The sequence below is a fragment of the Aureobasidium namibiae genome (genome assembly GCF_000721765.1).
Source record: "Aureobasidium namibiae CBS 147.97 unplaced genomic scaffold scaffold_5, whole genome shotgun sequence".
NCBI lineage: Eukaryota > Fungi > Ascomycota > Dothideomycetes > Dothideales > Saccotheciaceae > Aureobasidium > Aureobasidium namibiae.
The window spans coordinates 1,214,102-1,232,475 of NW_013581204.1; the positions used below are offsets into that span (position 1 = coordinate 1,214,102).

At 50.2% G+C, this 18,374-nt stretch overlaps 8 protein-coding genes across 8 annotated transcripts; 5 read left to right on the forward strand and 3 right to left on the reverse strand.

Annotated features, from left to right (window-relative positions):
- Positions 1–325: 325 nt before the first annotated feature.
- Positions 326–1,557, forward strand: M436DRAFT_42234 (Dak kinase; the record flags this gene model as incomplete). Its single annotated transcript, XM_013573456.1, has 3 exons — positions 326–395; positions 443–1,019; positions 1,071–1,557. The coding sequence occupies 3 exons, from the start codon at positions 326–328 to the stop codon at positions 1,555–1,557; spliced, it is 1,134 nt and encodes a 377-aa protein (XP_013428910.1).
- Positions 1,558–2,098: 541 nt separating this feature from the next.
- M436DRAFT_62554 (nor-1) lies at positions 2,099–2,967 on the forward strand (the record flags this gene model as incomplete). The annotated part of the gene is made up of 3 exons (XM_013573745.1): positions 2,099–2,667; positions 2,726–2,843; positions 2,896–2,967. The coding sequence occupies 3 exons, from the start codon at positions 2,099–2,101 to the stop codon at positions 2,965–2,967; spliced, it is 759 nt and encodes a 252-aa protein (XP_013429199.1).
- An 841-nt stretch (positions 2,968–3,808) lies between these two features.
- Positions 3,809–5,227, reverse strand: M436DRAFT_80587 (Cloroperoxidase; the record flags this gene model as incomplete). The annotated part of the gene is made up of 6 exons (XM_013573908.1): positions 3,809–4,314; positions 4,371–4,844; positions 4,903–4,933; positions 4,990–5,026; positions 5,078–5,159; positions 5,209–5,227. 6 exons carry the CDS (start codon positions 5,225–5,227, stop codon positions 3,809–3,811), a joined length of 1,149 nt encoding a protein of 382 aa, XP_013429362.1.
- Positions 5,228–6,926: 1,699 nt separating this feature from the next.
- M436DRAFT_42910 (CFEM domain-containing protein) lies at positions 6,927–8,549 on the forward strand (the record flags this gene model as incomplete). The annotated part of the gene is made up of 7 exons (XM_013573598.1): positions 6,927–7,043; positions 7,103–7,238; positions 7,297–7,518; positions 7,578–7,645; positions 7,697–8,079; positions 8,132–8,199; positions 8,251–8,549. The coding sequence occupies 7 exons, from the start codon at positions 6,927–6,929 to the stop codon at positions 8,547–8,549; spliced, it is 1,293 nt and encodes a 430-aa protein (XP_013429052.1).
- Positions 8,550–9,888: 1,339 nt separating this feature from the next.
- On the forward strand, positions 9,889–12,017 carry M436DRAFT_80589 (GMC oxidoreductase; the record flags this gene model as incomplete). Its single annotated transcript, XM_013573909.1, has 3 exons — positions 9,889–9,935; positions 9,987–10,725; positions 10,779–12,017. The coding sequence occupies 3 exons, from the start codon at positions 9,889–9,891 to the stop codon at positions 12,015–12,017; spliced, it is 2,025 nt and encodes a 674-aa protein (XP_013429363.1).
- Positions 12,018–13,009: 992 nt separating this feature from the next.
- M436DRAFT_42860 (acetyl-CoA synthetase-like protein) lies at positions 13,010–14,837 on the forward strand (the record flags this gene model as incomplete). Its single annotated transcript, XM_013573583.1, has 4 exons — positions 13,010–13,073; positions 13,130–14,207; positions 14,261–14,462; positions 14,517–14,837. 4 exons carry the CDS (start codon positions 13,010–13,012, stop codon positions 14,835–14,837), a joined length of 1,665 nt encoding a protein of 554 aa, XP_013429037.1.
- Positions 14,838–15,102: 265 nt separating this feature from the next.
- On the reverse strand, positions 15,103–16,641 carry M436DRAFT_31988 (uncharacterized protein; the record flags this gene model as incomplete). Its single annotated transcript, XM_013573412.2, has 1 exon — positions 15,103–16,641. A coding segment is annotated over one exon (1,539 nt), but the record flags the coding sequence as incomplete, so codon positions are not given.
- Positions 16,642–16,983: 342 nt separating this feature from the next.
- On the reverse strand, positions 16,984–18,314 carry M436DRAFT_42398 (PLP-dependent transferase; the record flags this gene model as incomplete). The annotated part of the gene is made up of 2 exons (XM_013573499.1): positions 16,984–18,158; positions 18,209–18,314. 2 exons carry the CDS (start codon positions 18,312–18,314, stop codon positions 16,984–16,986), a joined length of 1,281 nt encoding a protein of 426 aa, XP_013428953.1.
- Positions 18,315–18,374: the final 60 nt, after the last annotated feature.

Here is an 18,374-nt window from a genome sequence, read left to right on the forward strand (position 1 = left end):
TCCCCCGGGATGGAGTAAGCCACCGGCCTTGCCTATTCGGGTCATCCGAAGAAGCACCCCCGCACCGAACCCTCGGCGAACAAACCGATTGTTGTCGTTCTTCTCGGCGATCCTGGATGCTCTCCACCGAAAGATGGCTTGTTCGGGGTGGGATGCATGGATCGGGCAAGTCCGAGGTCGTGACATGGTGGTCTCGAGCTGTGTACATGATGAGCTAGCCTCGCAGCTTTTCTCCGTCACCTCTATTGATTCTCTTGACCAAGATCTGTCGCATAGACGACTACTCACATATTGAATTTGAAGCTGTAAAATATTGAATTGCACCATGGCAACAGCAACACAACAAGCTCCTCCAGCTGTCAAAGAGACATTCCATTTCATCAACAAGCCAGAAGGTACGACGCCAAACCTCCCCTCGCGATGCAGCTATCCTGACGAGAAGCAGATGCCATCAATGAAGCATTAGCAGGCTTGACCCACATCCATCCAAATCTATCCTACAACCCACCCTACAAGATCCTTTACCGTTCCGACCTAGCTAGCTTCCGCAACAAATATGTAACAACAATCGGCTTCAGCGGAGGTGGCCATGAACCCATGTTCGGCGGCTTCGTGGGACCCAACTACCTTTCCGCCTACGTGAGCGGCAACATCTTCGCCTCGCCAACCGCAGCTCAAATCTACGAGGCTATCAGGATGTGCCAGCCCACGGATGGATCAGAGAGCAAAGGCACACTGGTCGTGTGCGGCAACTACACCGGTGATATTCTGAATGCTGGGTTGGCAATTACAAGAGCACAGGCTAGTGGTTACAAAGTCAGATTCGTTCCTGTAGGCGATGATGTCGCGGTCGGTAGGAAGAAGGGTGGAAAGGTCGGTCGTAGAGGCTTGAGTGGTCATCTCATGGCGCTGAAGAGTGCTTGTGCGCTCGCTGCCAAAGGAGAGACTCTGGAACGTGTGACTGAAGTTATGGAGTATGTCGCTGCCAACGTCGGTACCGTGGGGGTTGCCTTTGATCGGTGAGTTCCTTAACCGTTATCTGACGGCGATTCAACACTGACAGCATCCAGTGTGGCATTGCCAAACGCTACGCTCACCGACCTGCAATCCCTACCACCAGCGACCATCGAACTCGGCATGGGAGCACACGGCGAGCCCGGTCTGCGACAACTCAACCCTGTTCCTTCGCCGGAGTCCCTCACAGCCCAAATGCTTGACCTACTCCTTGATATTTCCGACAAGGATCGAGCCTTCATCCCTTTCTCCTCCTCCACCTCGCCCGAGAAGGACAATGAAGTCGTGATTCTACTCAACTCTCTCGGCAGCACTAGTGATGAAGTGCTCGCTCGCTTCGCAGAGATTGCAATTGCAGATCTAAAGACACGAGGATTCACGGTCAAGAGAGTCACATTGGGTCCGTTGGTCACCAGTCTGAAGATGAGCGGATTTGGTATTACGGTCTGGCGATTGCCGCCTGTGAGTGGAGAAACGATGAGTCGCTCCGAGGCGTTGGAGCTGTGGGATACGAAAGTTGATGTTGCTGCTTGGAGACAGTAGGCTGCCGCGACAGAATTCTGTAGATTGAAGCCACCATCGCTTCCGAGATTAATTCACTGGCACGCGAGAATAGTTTATAAGCATATCGGTCTCCAGATTCTCTTCACAGACGCATGAACAAATGTATGAATACGAAAGTATTGATTCGCTGATCAAATGTTGTTGTTTACAAAAGCGGACCGGTCAAGGCAGCCAAGCATACACGAGCGAATCCTCTCGGAGACAAGAATCCTTCCGCTTGTTGCATGCTCGGGCATCCAGGCATCCATTTTCGCCGGCCCATCAGGATTGCTTCCTAATCTCACGCCCTATGCTCGTCGTTTCCGAAGCGCGAGTTTGTAAGCCATATGCATCTGCTTGGTCATGGTCGCATACCTTGGACAATAAACTCTCCGAAGCATAGTATCCAAACATGATATATAACTACCAAACTCTGAAAAGCTGACAGAAATTTGATTCATCAGAGTTACCGCGACATCCTTCAAGCACTCAACTACAAAGCGACTAGATCCCCCAATCACTTCTCCTCAAAGAAGCCAACATGTCATACACCATCCTCATCTCTGGCGCCAACAGCGGCCTCGGTCTGTCCCTGCTGGAAAGATATCTCAGTCGCCCTGACACCACAGTCATAGCCACTGTCCGCGACCCCACCAAACAACAATCCCTCCACGACATCCCCAAGGCATCTGGCTCCAAACTCATCATCGTCAAGGTCGAATCTAGATCCGACACCGATGCCCTCGAAGCCGTTTCCAGCATCTCCAACCAAGGAATCAACCACCTCGACGTCGTGATTGCGAATGCAGGATACTATACCCCTCCTGCTGACCCCAAGGTTGCCAAAATCACCGCTAAGGACTTACTTGAGCATGTGGATGTGAATACCGCTGGCCCCATCAGATTGTTCCAGGCGACTTTGCCGCTGCTCCAGAAAGCAGAGAAGCCTATCTTCGCTTACATGTCTTCGATGGCTGGATCTATCGGTGCTACTGGAGATGTTCCATTCTCGGCTGGTGTTTATGGTGCGAGTAAGGCGGCTTCGAACTTTTTGGTCAGAAGGGCTCATGCAGAACATCCGGAGTTGATTATCTTTGCTATGCATCCTGGGTATGTGTGACCTCCTTTTCGCCTGACACTGGAAATTTTTACTGATGATGTCTGGCAGAGCTGTTGCGACCGTGGGTGCACTCAAGGTTGTTGAGAGTATGGGCATGGCAGATCTGGTCGACAACCCTGATGTCTTTACCACTCTTGAAAAGAGTACCACTGGAATGGTTGAGAGAGTGAGTTGTCTCCATCACTTATTTCGAGAGTGGTGTACGCTGACATTTCTAGATCGACACTGCAACCAGAGAGGAGACCTCGGGCAAGTTCTTGTCCTTTGACGGCTCGGCTCTGCCATGGTAGATTCGACTGGTTGTCCGAATGTGGTTTTCGGCTTGGTTCATCGTTGTTGTGTCCTTGGTTCCTTGTCTTTTTGCGCTAACAGTACGCCGGATAGTGGGTACGTCATGTTCTCTACATTTCTGACTTACTATACATTTTTCGGATATCTATTTGTCGCTGTGAGCGATTCTCAACGTGAAGCATGACCTCTCCATGACACGCTTTTGGTTGTTCGTTTGTCGCACACGAATCGCACAACGACATGACGCGTCGGAAATCACCAGATGCCATAAGTTTGATCGTATAAATTCTTGAGATCTCAGGCGATGACATGGTAAATGTTGCAAAGATGTGTATCGGGAGTTTTGAACGGTGCGCTCGAGATCTCGAAAAGGCGCCAAGATGCTGACTAATTGGGATTATCCTCGAAGCTGGCTGGACAACCCTGCCTCGAAAACTGATTCCATCATTGCAGTCGATCATGGGTCATGTGAGTATCTCGTTGACTGTATTGAGGTTTTAGATGTCGCATCTTCCTAGATAACTCAAGTATAAGGGTGTTTCTAACGTTTTGTATCAAAGCAAGGCAACACGACAAATCTACAGCTCACAGATCAAAGAATGCGTCAGCCTTGTCTTATTGGGCGCACGATAGACTTTAGTTCGAGAAACTGGTTGGGGTTCTCAAACTATGCTATGAGTCGGGAGGGACAGTCGGGTCTCAGAAACATGATGTTGCAACAATCATTGGATGATCAGGTCCGCCTCTCTATATCGACAACAACCATCGCTAGGACCCAGAATCAAGTCTTCAACTCTACTGAGCTCGTTCCGGATTGTGCAACGCGTTTGCTTTAAACTCCTAGAATGCAACACCACTCCTACCAGCACCAGGGTACCTGGTGAGAAGTCCAGAGAGCAGATCCTTTCCGTCCATTTCCATGTCTTTGAACGCGGGACAGTTGAGACTCAACAATGGATCCAGAACAGCGTCACTGACAAGCTTCAATGGAGCTTCAAGTGTCTTGAACAGCGAAGACAAAGAGTTCGGCGAGAATGTTTTCACAATCTGTAGCACAAAGCAGACAAGATTGTTCCCCTCAAGCAGTGTGACTGCGTTCAAGACTCCGCCAGTGATATTCTCAAGATCCAGACCGGTGAATGTATCGACCTTTCCAGTATTGCCTCCAATGCTGGCCAAGACGGGGTACTTCAGGAACCAAGCTACAAGATCCAGATTCAGTTGGACGAGACCGTAGTCTATCGGACGTCGATACCAATTCGCGGGGATCTGTTCGTGGCCTTTCTTGTAGCAGAGTTGACCATCCTCTTCGTTGACGGCGTAAAAACTGGCAAAAACATCCTTTGCTGCGCATACGTTAGTAACTGTTTTGGAGATCCAGTCAATTCTGGCAGGTGCTTACTCAAATGACCTCCTAGAGGGTACTCTTTGGTATGGTTGCTCAATATACGCCCAGTGAAAGCGTATCCAGAATTACGAGCAATCATGCCCGTGTATGGGCCGTAGTAGAAGTTCGGGTTGTTCGAGATACTGTCTTGAAATCGCTTCGCTGCACGTGCGCCAATATCGTCCATGGTGAGAACAAAGTCGTCTGAAGAGTTGTACGCTTCCAGGAAGAGAGTCATGTTCATAGTGGATGCATCGCCTGTAACGTACAAGTCATCACGTGTGTTTGATGAGTCCGACTCGATCCAGTTGTGAGCACCGTCCAGACCTCTGGGTGTACCGAGCAGTCCAAACAAGTTACCGAGTAGGTTGCTTGACTTGCGGCTTTCGCCACCAATGGAGAAACCAGGGTTCAGAGCCAGCGGGTTGCCGACGCCTACGGTGCCCATGACTGCCAGAACGGTGATGAGATCAATGCCCATACCGTAAACTGTCACGAGTTAGAAAAGTTTCGGTGGCAGAGTCACTGATACCGAGCGATGTCTTACCTTGATTGACCGCGCCAATGACCTCAAGAAACTATGAGGATTCGGTCAGCTGCCGGGCATGCAACAAGAAACACCATAGCAACATACCCCGACGACACCGTTACGAGATATATAGCCGTGATTACTAGAGAAGTTAGTCCTCAGCAGTTTCTATCACCCGATGAGGATTATCTACGCAAGGGCGTTTAGCCCGGGGCAAGGACCGCGTTGGTCTCCCTTGTCGAAGTTCGGGGCTTGAAAGGCGTGTTTTCCAGACACTGTCGTGAGTCAGCAACGGTGTAAGTTCGGCTCCTCTGAACAAGATACCATCGATGGGGGTGGTCATCGGATCAAAAAGAAGACGCTTCTGCTTAAGACGTAGAAGATTGTTATGCAGATCTTCTGGATCAAAAGCAGCGTTGTCCAAGGCATTGCGATGGGTGAGTTTTGCAAAGTTCTCAGCGGTCGGAAAAGAGTGTACAAGACCAGAAGAAAGTAAAGTCAGGGCGAACGACGCAAGGGAAAGAATGGACACCTTCATGACGAAGGCAAGCAGAATGTGCCCTGCAGCTGTGGGCTAAAGGAAAGACAGTAAGAAAGTTGTGTCAAGGGGGAGAGTTCTGTCAAAATCTCGGGCAAGATCAGTCTTGGGGAGACAGCGAGGTCTCAAAAATCCATCGAGCCTCCCTAAGCACACGGCAGGGGACAGTGTTCTCAGAAACACCAAATGTGAATCAAAAACGTATCGGGGATACCTGATCATTGGCCAATATCGAGCGCTGGACAAACCAGCGACTACCTGGAATTGAGATCGTCCGGATTAGACGTTTAGCATTTCAGGAGAATTAGTACATTGTTTCCAGAAGCTGGAGTGGGCATGATGATATCTTTGCGTAGCGAAAGATAACCCCGAAGCTTGTCAATTCCACGCTGAAAATGATTTTTGAAGTAAGACATCCAAGCGTTGGAAGAGCTGGTTTATTCGCCAGAAGTGACCGATTGAAGGGTATGCATCATCTCCGTGTGTGCCATGTGCACCATCATCCATCGATTGAGCTTGAGCTCAATGGAAGACAACAAGAGGTCGGTCGGTCGCGCACTCAGTCAGATGTGGCAGCGCACGGTGCACAAAGCGCCTGTGCTTGCTCGTGCACCTTCCCCGCCCAACATTTCCCACCTCTTTCGCCTGACGAGACGACCTCAATTTGTCTGCAACTCATCCACTCGAGCTGACTCGCGCGAGGCGAAACTAAACCGAACCGTCCATATCTGGATCTTGTCAGAAGCTCCGACACATATCATGCCTGCCAAGTTACGGTTCTTCCAACGGTCCGATTACCCGACCCGCTGTCAAGCATAGCATAATCTACGTGGGCAGCACATGTCCTTTGTTGTTTTGATTATTATAGCGACGCTCAATCCCGAAGATGGTTCAAGTGATACGCTCACGTGTCTTCGTTGGAGATGCAAAAATCATATGCTTTCTGGATAGCAAGCTCTTATCTCGGTACACTGTATGATATTGACGAGGAGCATAAATATGTTCTCTTGCACCGACAAAAGACTGAGCAGATCATTGACAAGTCAAGCCAAGCGGGTAGGTCTAGCGCACATGATGGTCGCATCAATCCTGGGCGACATTGTCTTGCGAATACTGAGACAGCTCTTTGCGCTGTCAGAGGCTTGTTCAACTGCCGCTCTATCGCCCAACACAATCCTGCGAGCACCGTCCTAGTGATTACCCGGGTCTGCGGAATCATTTTTAATATGATTCTCGAACTGGACCAACCTCCCACCTATCTCATGGTCCCTGACTCTCACCTGGTGGATCGGCTTACGCCGCAGACCCCGAATTCAACGTGGAGTATTTAGACTTTCTGGACAACCATATGAGTAGACTTGGTCGGGACTGAGATAGTGCCTATTTCGATTTCTGGAGCAGAAGCAGTCCTCGTCTGACCTCCTGGTCCTTTCACCACTACACTCGTTTTTCTGTGGATTCATGCCACCGCTTCTTTCGGAGACAGGACAGAAGTTTTGCAGACATGAAGTTCTCCTTCAGCACCATAGTGGCTCTGGCTGCTTTGACGGCAACAACGCTGGCAAACTCTGACGCCTCGTCTGCTCTGGCGATGGCGCAGGCATCATATCCCAAGTGTACAGTGAGGACAACACACGGCCCACAACCATTTCAACTCATGTATCTGACTACATCAATCAGCTGGGCTGTCTCGCAGAACTTATTCCTCAATCTGCTTGTACTCTGACCGACATCAACTGTCTATGCACTAATGCCCCGCTCAACGCCAACTTGACAGTTTGCGTTCTTTCATCATGTACCACATACGAGGGTCTAGGTAAATGATTGAGACCTTGGAGAAGCAACTCAGCTTTGTGACTGACTTGTTTTTCCAGTAACCAAGAACGTCTCTTCGACAATGTGCGGTGCACCAGTACGCAACGAGTCGTTGAAACCACTACTTGTCGGTGTCGTTGGTGGTGCCATTGCCTTGGTGATATTTCTCTTGCGACTCTGCTCTGTCTTACCAGCGAGCGGCCGACTGATGGGCTGGGACGATCATGCCATCTGTGTTGCTGTAGCCCTTGCTACACCTCCAACTATCTTCTCTATTCTCCGTAAGTCAATCGCCCCTTCAACATTAGGTGACTGATCAAGACTAACGCGATTTCACCAGTATCCAAGAACGGCCTTGGAAAAGACATGTGGACCCTTCCCTTGGCGAACATCGAGAACGTTCTTTTTGTAAGGCAAACTGATTGAACAAGTGAAGACGCTCATGCTCACATGGTCCAGTACTACTACCTGGGCGAGATTTTCTACTTTGCCTCACTCACAGCGACCAAGATTTCAATTCTCGTTTTCTTCCTCCGTGTCTTTCCCTTGAAGAGCTTCCGCCGAATCATCCACATCGTTATGGCCATCTGCGTAGCATATGGTGTTTCATTCATCTTAGCCACTACTTTCCAATGCAGTCCGGTACCTTACTCATGGAAGCAACTTGACGACAACTACCCGGGTTCATGCAACAACATCCACATTCAAGGATGGATGAGCGCTATCTTCAACATCGTCATCGATCTCGTCATCCTCATACTTCCTTTGAAAGAGCTCTATGCGCTGCAGACCAGCTTGAAGAAGAAGTTGATGGTCATGGTCATGTTCTCTCTTGGTATCTTGTAAGTCATCCCGATTCGAGATCAGTGACCGATAGCTGATAATTGCCGCCAGCGTTACATTCGTCAGTGTTGTTCGCCTGCACTCATTAATCGTGTTTGCCAATTCTCAAAACATTACATGTAAGCTTTCGCAATCATTGTTAACTGCATGCATCTAACGATCCAACTCAGGGGATTACAATGACGCCGCTTGGTGGAGCACCGTCGAAATTCATGTCGGCATCATCTGCGCATGTCTTCCATCAGTGCGAGCCCTCTTCGTGTCTCTCGGCGCAAAGTCACTGGGCACCACTAGGGCCAACTCCAGACCGACTGGCCACCATGTTTCAAACAACTCAATCTTGACGGGTAGCTCGCTGGGACAAAGCAAGATCACCACCACTGTTAGTGCGAAACCAGTCGGAGTTCCGAGACACGGCGATGAGGAAGACTTCATTCCACTGGTGGACCTCGCAAAGAATCAAAGATGATAAGACTCAACCTGGAAACATAATTTCGATATCCAAAAGAGCACCTACCACGACTCATCAGCGACTGAAGAGCAAGTGGTTTCGCCGGAAAAGATGACAGATGGCACCAATTCGAGAGAGATCAAAAGACCCCCAGCGCGACGAGGGCACGACCATATCTCTCTTTTGTCAACCTGCATCTACTCGAGGCAGGTCGCTGTTGTCTGCACCAGTCTCTCACGAAAGTTCGATAAACAAGCGGATATCTTCGGAAGACGTTGCTACTGAGGGTCCGACGCGATCAGACTGGTAATGACACACTTTGTCTCAAGCTTGCGTTGGTAGCACTTTCTTATCACAACTATCAGATTCCAAAATTCTGATCAAATGTGACCGAGTCTCCCAGATTGATTCAATGTCTCAAAGGAACGTTGTATCTACCAAATGTAGTTCAAATGAAGATCCCATAGCACGGTAAAGAAATCAACCAGGTTTACATCCGGTCTTCTCACCTCGGTATCGAGTCTGCTGGGTCGGCAGGTCTCAAGGGGCCTGTATCACCCGCCAATGATGATCGGTATGTGGTAATACTATGATGGCAGTGCGGTGATTGTCTGTACGACTGTCAAACAACAATGTCGTCAGACTGCAGGTTCAGGTGGTGGGTTAGACGCGCCCGATATTATATTACCGAGTCAGGAAGCTTGACGGCGCAATGCAAGCAGCGCGGGGAACACGAGCAGCGTGGGTCTTTGCAACACTTTGGACATGATCACTTACATGACTCGTCTAATCCATAATCAAGCAATGACCCAGAGTTCATATCAGTAAGGTTATGGTTGTATCTAGTGCAGGTGAACAGACGTTGACCCCGGCAAATGATCGGCAATTTGAATGGACGGCAGCTAGCAAGGAAAGCCCACTCAATTCATGACCACCTTCATCAATTTTGCTTGCCTCGTATTCTCTTCCCGTCCACGAACACAATCAAATGGTGTTTGCGACTGGAAATGTCATCTCCCTTCGTCGATTGAGATCAGCCAGGATGACAGTCAATAAACGGTTCTGGATCATTTTGTGCCGAATAGGCGTGCTGTATCGCACAGAGACGTCCTGACCTCAATCTGGGCCGCCGCTGCCTTCGAGCTTTGAGTGCTTCTTGTAGGTTATATCATCTTGTAGGTCCCTCTCTGCGGCTCCTTCTCATCCACGAGGGTTTCTCCCAGTCATTCAGTCTTTTTCTCACCCACTGGAGTTCCCACGCCGCCCTTTCTTTGCATCAACTCGCCGTTCGCCAATCATCTCGTCGTCTTCTTTCGCGGCTACTTGTCGTATTTTTTCTACAACTTAATATTCAATCATGAGAGTCATCAACACCATTGCTGTGTTTGCAGCAGGTGCCAATGCGTGAGTATGACCAAGCACTCAACCCTGATGATTCGTACTCACAGCAGACAGTTTTGAGTGGACATGGCCCAAGCTCTCCAACGACCCTCAGTTCCCTCCTAATGGTTACAACTATCCGACCCAAGGACCCGTAGCCAACTCGACTTACGAGTACATTGTCGTTGGATCTGGTCCTGGCGGTTCTCCCCTTGCGGCTCGTCTTGCTCTTGCTGGCCATAGCGTCTTGCTTATCGATGCAGGCGAGGATCACGGTACCGATAGACAAGTCCAAGTCCCAGCTTTGCACCCCTACGCCAGCACCTACCACCCCATTCAATGGGATTTCTTCGTCGATCACTACGCAGATGAAGAGCAAGCGAAGCGCGACTCGAAGATGACCTATCTTACACCCTCGGGTGAGTACTACTCTGGTCTCAACCCTCCCGAGGGTTCGGTGAGAAAAGGTATCCTCTATCCCAGGACTGGAGCTCTTGGTGGTTGCGCCCAGCACAACGCCTTAGTCACTATCCTTCCCACCGAGAAGGACTGGAATGACATTGCCACCTTGACCGGAGACCAGTCGTGGATTGCCAGTAATATGCGCAAGTACTTCGAGAGGCTTGAACGCAACCGTTACTTGCCTAGTAGTATTGTTGGTCACGGCTACAGCGGTTGGTTGGAGACTCGTGTCACCCCAGTCCTCCTCATCGCCGAGGACCTGAAGGTTCTGTCGCTTGTCACTGCTGCTGCTACCGCCATGGGCAGAGGTTTGATTGGCGGTCTTTTGCACACCGTCACTGGTCTTGCCGAGGTATCATACTTGCCACTTCCGACGTGTTGAATTATTGCTGATTGTGTCCCCAGATTCTGACTCTCGACATCAACAATCCCAGCAAGTCCCGCGACAACGATGAGCTCATCTACCAGATTCCCCTTTCCATGGACGGAGACTATGTTCGCAGTTCCCCTCGCGACTTTGTCCTCCAGGTCGCCGGAGCCACCAACAAGGACGGCTCCAAGAAGTACAAGCTCGACATTGCCCTCAACACCCTGGTCACCAAGGTCAACTTCGACACCTCCAACACCAAACCTAAGGCCACCGGTGTCAACTACCTCTTTGGCCAAAGCTTGTACCGTGCTGATCCTCGCGCCGGCACTGAAGACACCGGCATTTCTGGTTCGGTTCACGCTAGTCGTGAGGTCATTGTTTCTGGTGGTGCTTTCAACACTCCTCAGATTCTGAAGCTTAGCGGTGTTGGACCTGCTCAGGAACTTCACTCCCATGACATTGACGTCGTTGTGGACCTTCCCGGTGTCGGCGGCAACATGCAGGACAGATACGAGGTCGGTGTCGTCGGCAAGGCCCCGACTGAATTCTCTTTGCTCAAGAAGTGCACATTCCTTGAGGGTGATGATCCTTGCTACAGGAACTGGAAGAACAACGTCGGTGCTCTCAAGGGAGGCTACACCACTAACGGTATTGCCTTTGGCTTCCTTCACCACTCGTCGGTTTCTGAGAGCGATCCTGATCTTTTCCTCGGTGGTGTCCCTGCCTACTTCAACGGCTACTTCCCTGGTTACTCTGCTCACGCTACTCAGGATCTCAGCATCTGGACCTGGCTCACACTCAAGGCTCACTCTCGCAACAATGCTGGTACCGTCAACTTGACTTCAGCCAACCCTCGCGACACTCCCAAAATTGTCTTCCACTCCCTCGGCGAGGGCGTCGGTGGCGACAAGGATCTTCAAGCTGTCTACGAAGGTGTTACGCACGGTATCACGGCCTTCAACGATCTTATTCCTCTTGATGGCAAATTCGAGCGTGTCTGGCCTCCCACCAACGTCTCTTCCGAGGAGGACCTGAAGCAGTTCATCAAGGACGAGGCTTGGGGCCATCACGCCTCTTGCACTGCTCCTATCGGTGCTGACGACGATCCGATGGCTGTTCTTGACAGCCAATTCCGCGTTCGCGGTGTTGATGGTCTCCGCGTTGTGGATGCTTCCATCTTCCCCAAGATCCCCGGCATGTACATCGCTCTTCCCATTTACATGGTCAGTGAGAAGGCAGCAGATGTCATCATCGCAGCTGCTGCTTCGTCGTGAGAACTTGTTAGCAGTTCCAGGGAGGTTATGTTCGTTGTTATCATTGTTGTGTTTACCAGTAATATACAGATCATAGTCATATCTATTCAATTGAGCACATACCGTGTTAAACTCTCAATTGACTTCCATGTATCTATATGTGTACCAAGTGCGTGGGCTCCGTTCGCGAGACTCCCCGAATTCTGATATCTTGACCTTGAATTGGATACTGGGAGTAGTTCTCACAGTATCCTCCTAGAGCCACGCAGCACACCGTGAGCCACGTGGCAGCTACTGATGAACAGAGCATACGCCCGAGAAATTACGTCCGTCCTTGGACCCACTGCTCGATTCGTGTTCGTCAAGAGTTTGGGACAGCTTGTTTCATTATCAAATTGGTCTTTTTCACCTGCATGGAGGAATCCTCCCTCTCGCTCAAGCACCGTGCTGGGTAAGAGATCAGCGGCGATATAGTAGCAAGTCCATGGTACAAAGTGTTTGTCTTGGACCATCAAGGTACGGTTGAGTTCGGCCGAGTTAGAGTGGCCGTCATATATAAGAAAGTATGCCTTACTCCACACTCTCCAATCTATACCACAGCCATGACTGCAGATCGCAATGGCGACTCTCTCCATATATGAACCCTGATGAAGACAGACCCCTGTCAACTCCTTGGTAATATCTTGGGTCGGTCGGTTCCGGTGTCCCTGAGCGCTTCATCGCTTTGACCTCCCACAAGCAGAGCGGCTACAATGCTTTGGGAAAGGGTCTGTCGATCATAGATTACACTCAGGGAATGAGGAAACATATCTTGTGATAGTTGAAGATGCAAGACAAAGCCATATATGGCAGGAGATGACAAGTTGCCAAGTCGATAGAGATGAAGCCTGAACAGCAAGCACGACCTAAGTTAAGTAACTTGCAGCCTTTTTGCCAAACTAGCTTCTCATGTCCTTCACGAGTCGTCGTAATCGTTGATTCATACTCCTTCACACATTCCAAGAGACGTCAACATGATATACAATCAGGATAATGTTGCCGACATCCCCAGCGTGGACCTTTTGACTTTCCTGTTCGGTGCGACTTCTCACTTCCCCTCAATGTAGTATCTCAAGCTGATGTCGCGTTCCCAGAGTCCGAACACTGTGCAGCAAAAGAAGACACGCCCTTGTACGCGGTAGCCAGCGATCCAACCAAAGTCATCACAAAGTCGCAAGCACGAGTTGTAACTCGTCAATTCGCTCATTTCTTCCGTCATGAGTATGGCATTGGACAGAATGGACCCGGTGAAGATGTGGTAGCTACAGTGTCTACTGGCCAACATGCACTTGCATGCCTCTTCTTTGGTGTCATTGCCGCCGAGGGAATTTACTCTGCGGCCAGTCCAGGTGCCACGGCCGAGGAGCTGGTCAGACAGATGCGAGATGGACCTGCCAAAGTGATTGTTTGCAGTACGGATGTCAAGGCTCTCGCAGAAGCGGCGGCTGAGATCGTCGGTTTGACAAAGAGAAATGTCCTTGTTCTGGAGTCTACACCGGATATCAAGCTGGAAAGTATTGATGGAAGCGTTCGCTGTACCTTCGATCAAGAGTTGCAATGGAGGAAGATTACCGACGCCAACGAACTCGAGCATAGCAAGACTTGTATGCTTTACTCATCCGGTACCACGGGTCTGCCCAAGGGGGTTCTGATATCACATCAGAATATGGTAGCAGAAGCCTTCTTACCAGCATACATTAACAGACCCATCTGGAAAGAGTGGGCAGCAGCAGGAAAGCCTTTTGAACTACGCACTCTGGCACACCTTCCAACAGCACATGTTTCAGGCGTGCAAGGATATTTTGTCAACGCCTTTTACGACGGAGGAATAGTTTACTGGATGTCCTCATTCGACTTTGGCAATTTCTTGAAGTACAATGTGCAGTATAAGATTACGACATTTTTCAGTCTGCCGAAGATCTATCTGGGACTAGCCAGACATCCGGCGGTGACTAATCAGTTGAGATCGCTGAAAATCGCTTATTCTGGAGCCACTCCGTTGAACAAAGAGGTCTACCATTGTGCAAAGTTCGGAGGCGAGGGAGAAGAAAGAACGCTCCTTAGCCAGACCTGGGGTGCAAGTGAAACCACTGGTGCAGTCACTCATGTTTCCCCTGCTGCGAGAGATACATCCGGAAGCGTAGGCGAACTGCTGCCCAACATGTTGATACGGTATGGCCAGAGGCTTCTTTGGATATGATGATTTTGCTGATTGACCATGACAGACTGGTCGACGAGAACGACAACGATGTTCCTGTTGGTGAGCCTGGCGAAGCACTACTCAAAGGACCATTGATAACCCAAGGCTACCACCAAAATCCTGAGGCAAATGCAGCGGGTTTCACCACAGACGGCTGGTACCGCACAGGTGATATGATGCGATTTAAAGACAACAACGACCTTCTTTACGTAGTCGGCCGCACGAAGGTGAGTTTATTTCCTCACTCGTAGACAAGGAGCCGCACTGAGAAGCCCCTCCAGGAAATCATCAACTACAATGGCCTGAAAGTTGCGCCTGCCGAGCTGGAAGCAGTGCTGTGTGAACATCCGTTCATTGCCGATGCAGCTGTGGCTGGAGTCAGGGCTCATGTTCCAGAAGTCCCACGCGCCTTTGTCGCACTCCGCCCTGGCGTTGATGTCTGCCAGAAGACAGTAGAGGACATACAAGATTTTATCAAGCAGCGTCTCTCAGATCACAAACAGCTGCGGGGCGGTGTGGCTTTTGTGGAAACCGTGCCCAGGCTCTTGTCCGGGAAAATATGGCGGGCCAAGTTGGAGGAAATGATTGCAGGTTGTGGATAGTCACTGCCGCATCCTCCCAGTGTGCAGAATCATGTCGCGCCGACGACCATAGAGATATACAGTCCTCCTAGTCAAAATAAAGCTTCCACAGAGCCCATAGGAAAGCCATGATAACAGGGCTCTCTGTGGCTGTTTCTGTTATCTAGGAAGTATTATGCATTGTGGAAGCTTAAATTCCGCCTTATCGTTCATGTCAGAGCAGGTGGTAGCGACAAATTCTAGCACATGGGGGGGTCCCGATTTCGAACGAACTCAGAGTCTGTCGCTACCACTCGTCGTATACCACAATGCCATCAGCACCTAGAAGGGACAGCCACTGCTGTTCCAACTCCTGGCTCATACGCCAGTCGCGTGGCACGTTCCACTGCAACCGTCTGTCACTTGGGCCTGGATAATCGCTCTGACGCTTCGCAGCCCGGTACTGAAACCCCAATCGCCGGAACCGCCGTCCTGTCCGTCCGCTGGGACGAATCTCGAGGCTGACACACATGTACTCCAACATGGGCATTTGGGATGCTGCATCGGCGGCTGCGAGAAACAAGGTCTCGAGCTCTCGGGTAGGCTTTGTGCGAAAGTTGGACGTGGAAGGCCTGTTACCTTTGAGTCGCTCGTCTCGTCTTCGATCTGCGTAGCCGTAAGAATCTGGTGGCTGTTGATCTGTGGCGAAGAATGAATCGCTTGAATCATAGCTCGACAAGGAATCCTCGCTGTAGGTACCATGATGGTCCTCCTCTTCTTCCTCGTCCTCTTCGTCTTGATCGTCCTCTTCTCCTTCATCGGAAGACTCGGTATCACGCTGAGAGTCAAGCTCAATGTACCAGCCGCCGTCGGGCCTGACTGCACTGAGCTTGACAGTGAACGATGTTAGATGTTCCCAACACTTCTCAATATCGGGATCCGTCGTGTTCGATGGCCAGAAAATGTCTGGTCCAACGGATATCGGACCATTGAGGATGAAGTTGGTCAAACAGGGCGCTGCTTTCGAAAATAGTCGAAACCCGGTGGACAGATCATCAGCATGGGTCGCGTAAACACCACCACGAATGTCTGCATCTAGAAAATTACTGTTGAACGGCTGCCTGTTGGTCAAGGTCACGTTGAATCTTTTGAGACCTTTCGGTGGAGCCATCGTTGTCAACTGCTCGGACAGTTGTGAGCGTAAGTGCCTTCGCTGGTCTGGTCGTCTCCTTTCGTTATCCGAGAACACGCAGTTGACATTGGGAAGATTGGGTAGTCTTGACATGAGTCCGACTACCGTTGATGGGGCTAGCTTGCGCTCGTTGTCACCATTGATGGTCAACGAAGCTATATTGTACAGTAGAGGGAGTCTCCCAGGATCAAGCAGTTGGAGGTAAGAGTCTCGGTAGCGAAGCTCGAAGAGATCTTTTCGACGCCCTCTACCCATTGCCAATTTGTCTGCTCTCAACTTCTCGCTATCTCGGCGACCACGATCCATAGCAGAATCAACACGTTGTAGGTGCAGATCAATGAGACCGAAACGGCCGCCAATGTCAATAGTCGCCAGTGCGCCAAAAAGATGAGCAATGGCTTTGCTGAAAGCCTGGTCGTTGATGTGTCTGTCTGCCTGCCTTTCAAAGCGTCCACACGCATGATCGTCATAGCTTGGAAGATTGATAATAAGGTCCACACGCCCGATAGCCATGCGGCGATATTCGTATGTCGATTTGAGGACAGCTGACTCAAAAAAGTGTAATTCGTCATTGACCAAGGACAAGTGCGAGAATGTACGGTCTTCAATCACACGCTGCCATGCTCGAGATATTGTTGCATACTTGGCGAGGCGTGCCTCTCCGATAGCGACCAAGCTGCAAATCTTGTACAAGAGCTCAGGTGGCAGTGATTCCATTGTTATCTCGAACACCAGAGATCTCTGTGTGGTGTGTGATGTTGATGATTAATGAGTTGGCTTTCTAAATCTCGGAGGTGACATCGGCTAAATCGGGGTCGATGTCGGCTGTTCCTCGTCGCAGTCCGTCAGGATGTTTCAGCTTCTCCCGAATCAAGGACATCAGTCATCTTGGTCTGCGTCCACAACTCTTCTGCTGCTCCACGACCATCATATACGGGACTAATACGTCATTGAGGTATAGAGAGACGCGTGCTGCAGCTGTTCGTCAAATTTTCATCAATTCACGACGTGATTGGCAAAAATCTGCTTGAGCGCAAGTCCTGCGGCCTCAAAGTGCTTCATCTCAAGATACACTTGCGCACTCAACCTCACCCAGAACTTCCCCTCATATGCATATGCATTGACCGCAATGTTGTAACTGATGTTCATCGTCTTATTGATTCGATGCTCAAGGTCCCGAATGAGTTTTCCTCCTGTGTTGACGGGTAGGCGTACATTTGTCATGGCACAATCTCCAAGGGTACACTCTGCGTTGTCCATGACCTCTGTGCCTAGCATCTGTGCCACCAGCCTGCCGCCTTCTCGCGCGAGATTGTTGTTGTACTGTATGATTGCTTCTTCGCCACTTTTGTCTCTCCAGGTGATGCGCTTACGCCACTCCAATGCTGCACGGATACAGAGATATGGTGTATCGTCACTGGTGGCCACAGCTGCCAAGTTTGCGACGAAGTTGTTGGTCTGGTCGGCCCTCTCCTCTTTCAAGAAGTTGAACCCGGTGGGAATGGTTGAGCGAATCAGATGTTGGTTTCGTATCGGTACGTATAAGACAGCGCAAGCCCGAGGAGTAAACAGCCACTTGTGACAATTGCTGACGAAAAAATCTGGATCGAGTTTGGCGAGGTTGAGAGAGAGTTGACCGACTCCATGCGCTCCGTCAATACATGATAGAATAGCATTAGCTCTGCAGATCTCGGTGAGGCGTTCGAAGGGCATGCGGATGGCTGGGAGGGAGCTTATGGTGTCGAATATCGCAAGTCTAGCTCTCTTGCCATCCATCCTGATTGTTTCCAGCACTCTTTCGAAGTCACTACAGATCTCATCGTCGGAGAGGGGAAGCACATGCGTAATCTTGTATATGCTGAACTCGTCTCTTTCTGTCAAGTACTCCAATGTGTTCATGAACGCTGGGTATATCGTCGAAAAACATATTACAGCATCGAAGGGCTCGAAAACCATGTTTCGTAACACGGTATCAATGCCAGTGCTTGCGTTGGGTACCAGGACGCATGTTTCGACAGGGGCATGCACATAGTCTGCGATAGCCTGTCTTGCTTCGTCGAGCAGATGTGTGCGGAACTCGTATCGAACGAATGTATCTGGTCTTGCTTCTGCCCGGTCCTGATACTTGCGGTGGACTGTCCTGACCTCGATGGGATGAGTGCCGTATGAGCCTGGGAGCGTCAGCCGTCACAGTCCATGAAGTTGCGTCATCTGAGTTAACCATGATTGAGATTGATGTATTCCTTGTCAAAAGCAAAATGTTTGGCTGCTTCTTCGCCGCACTCTATCGAATGTACAGCAGCAGCTTTCCCTGTCAGGCTCTCCATGTCGTGGAAAAATAATGAGATCTTGCGAAAAAAGACAGGTATACTCTCTGGATTGACTAC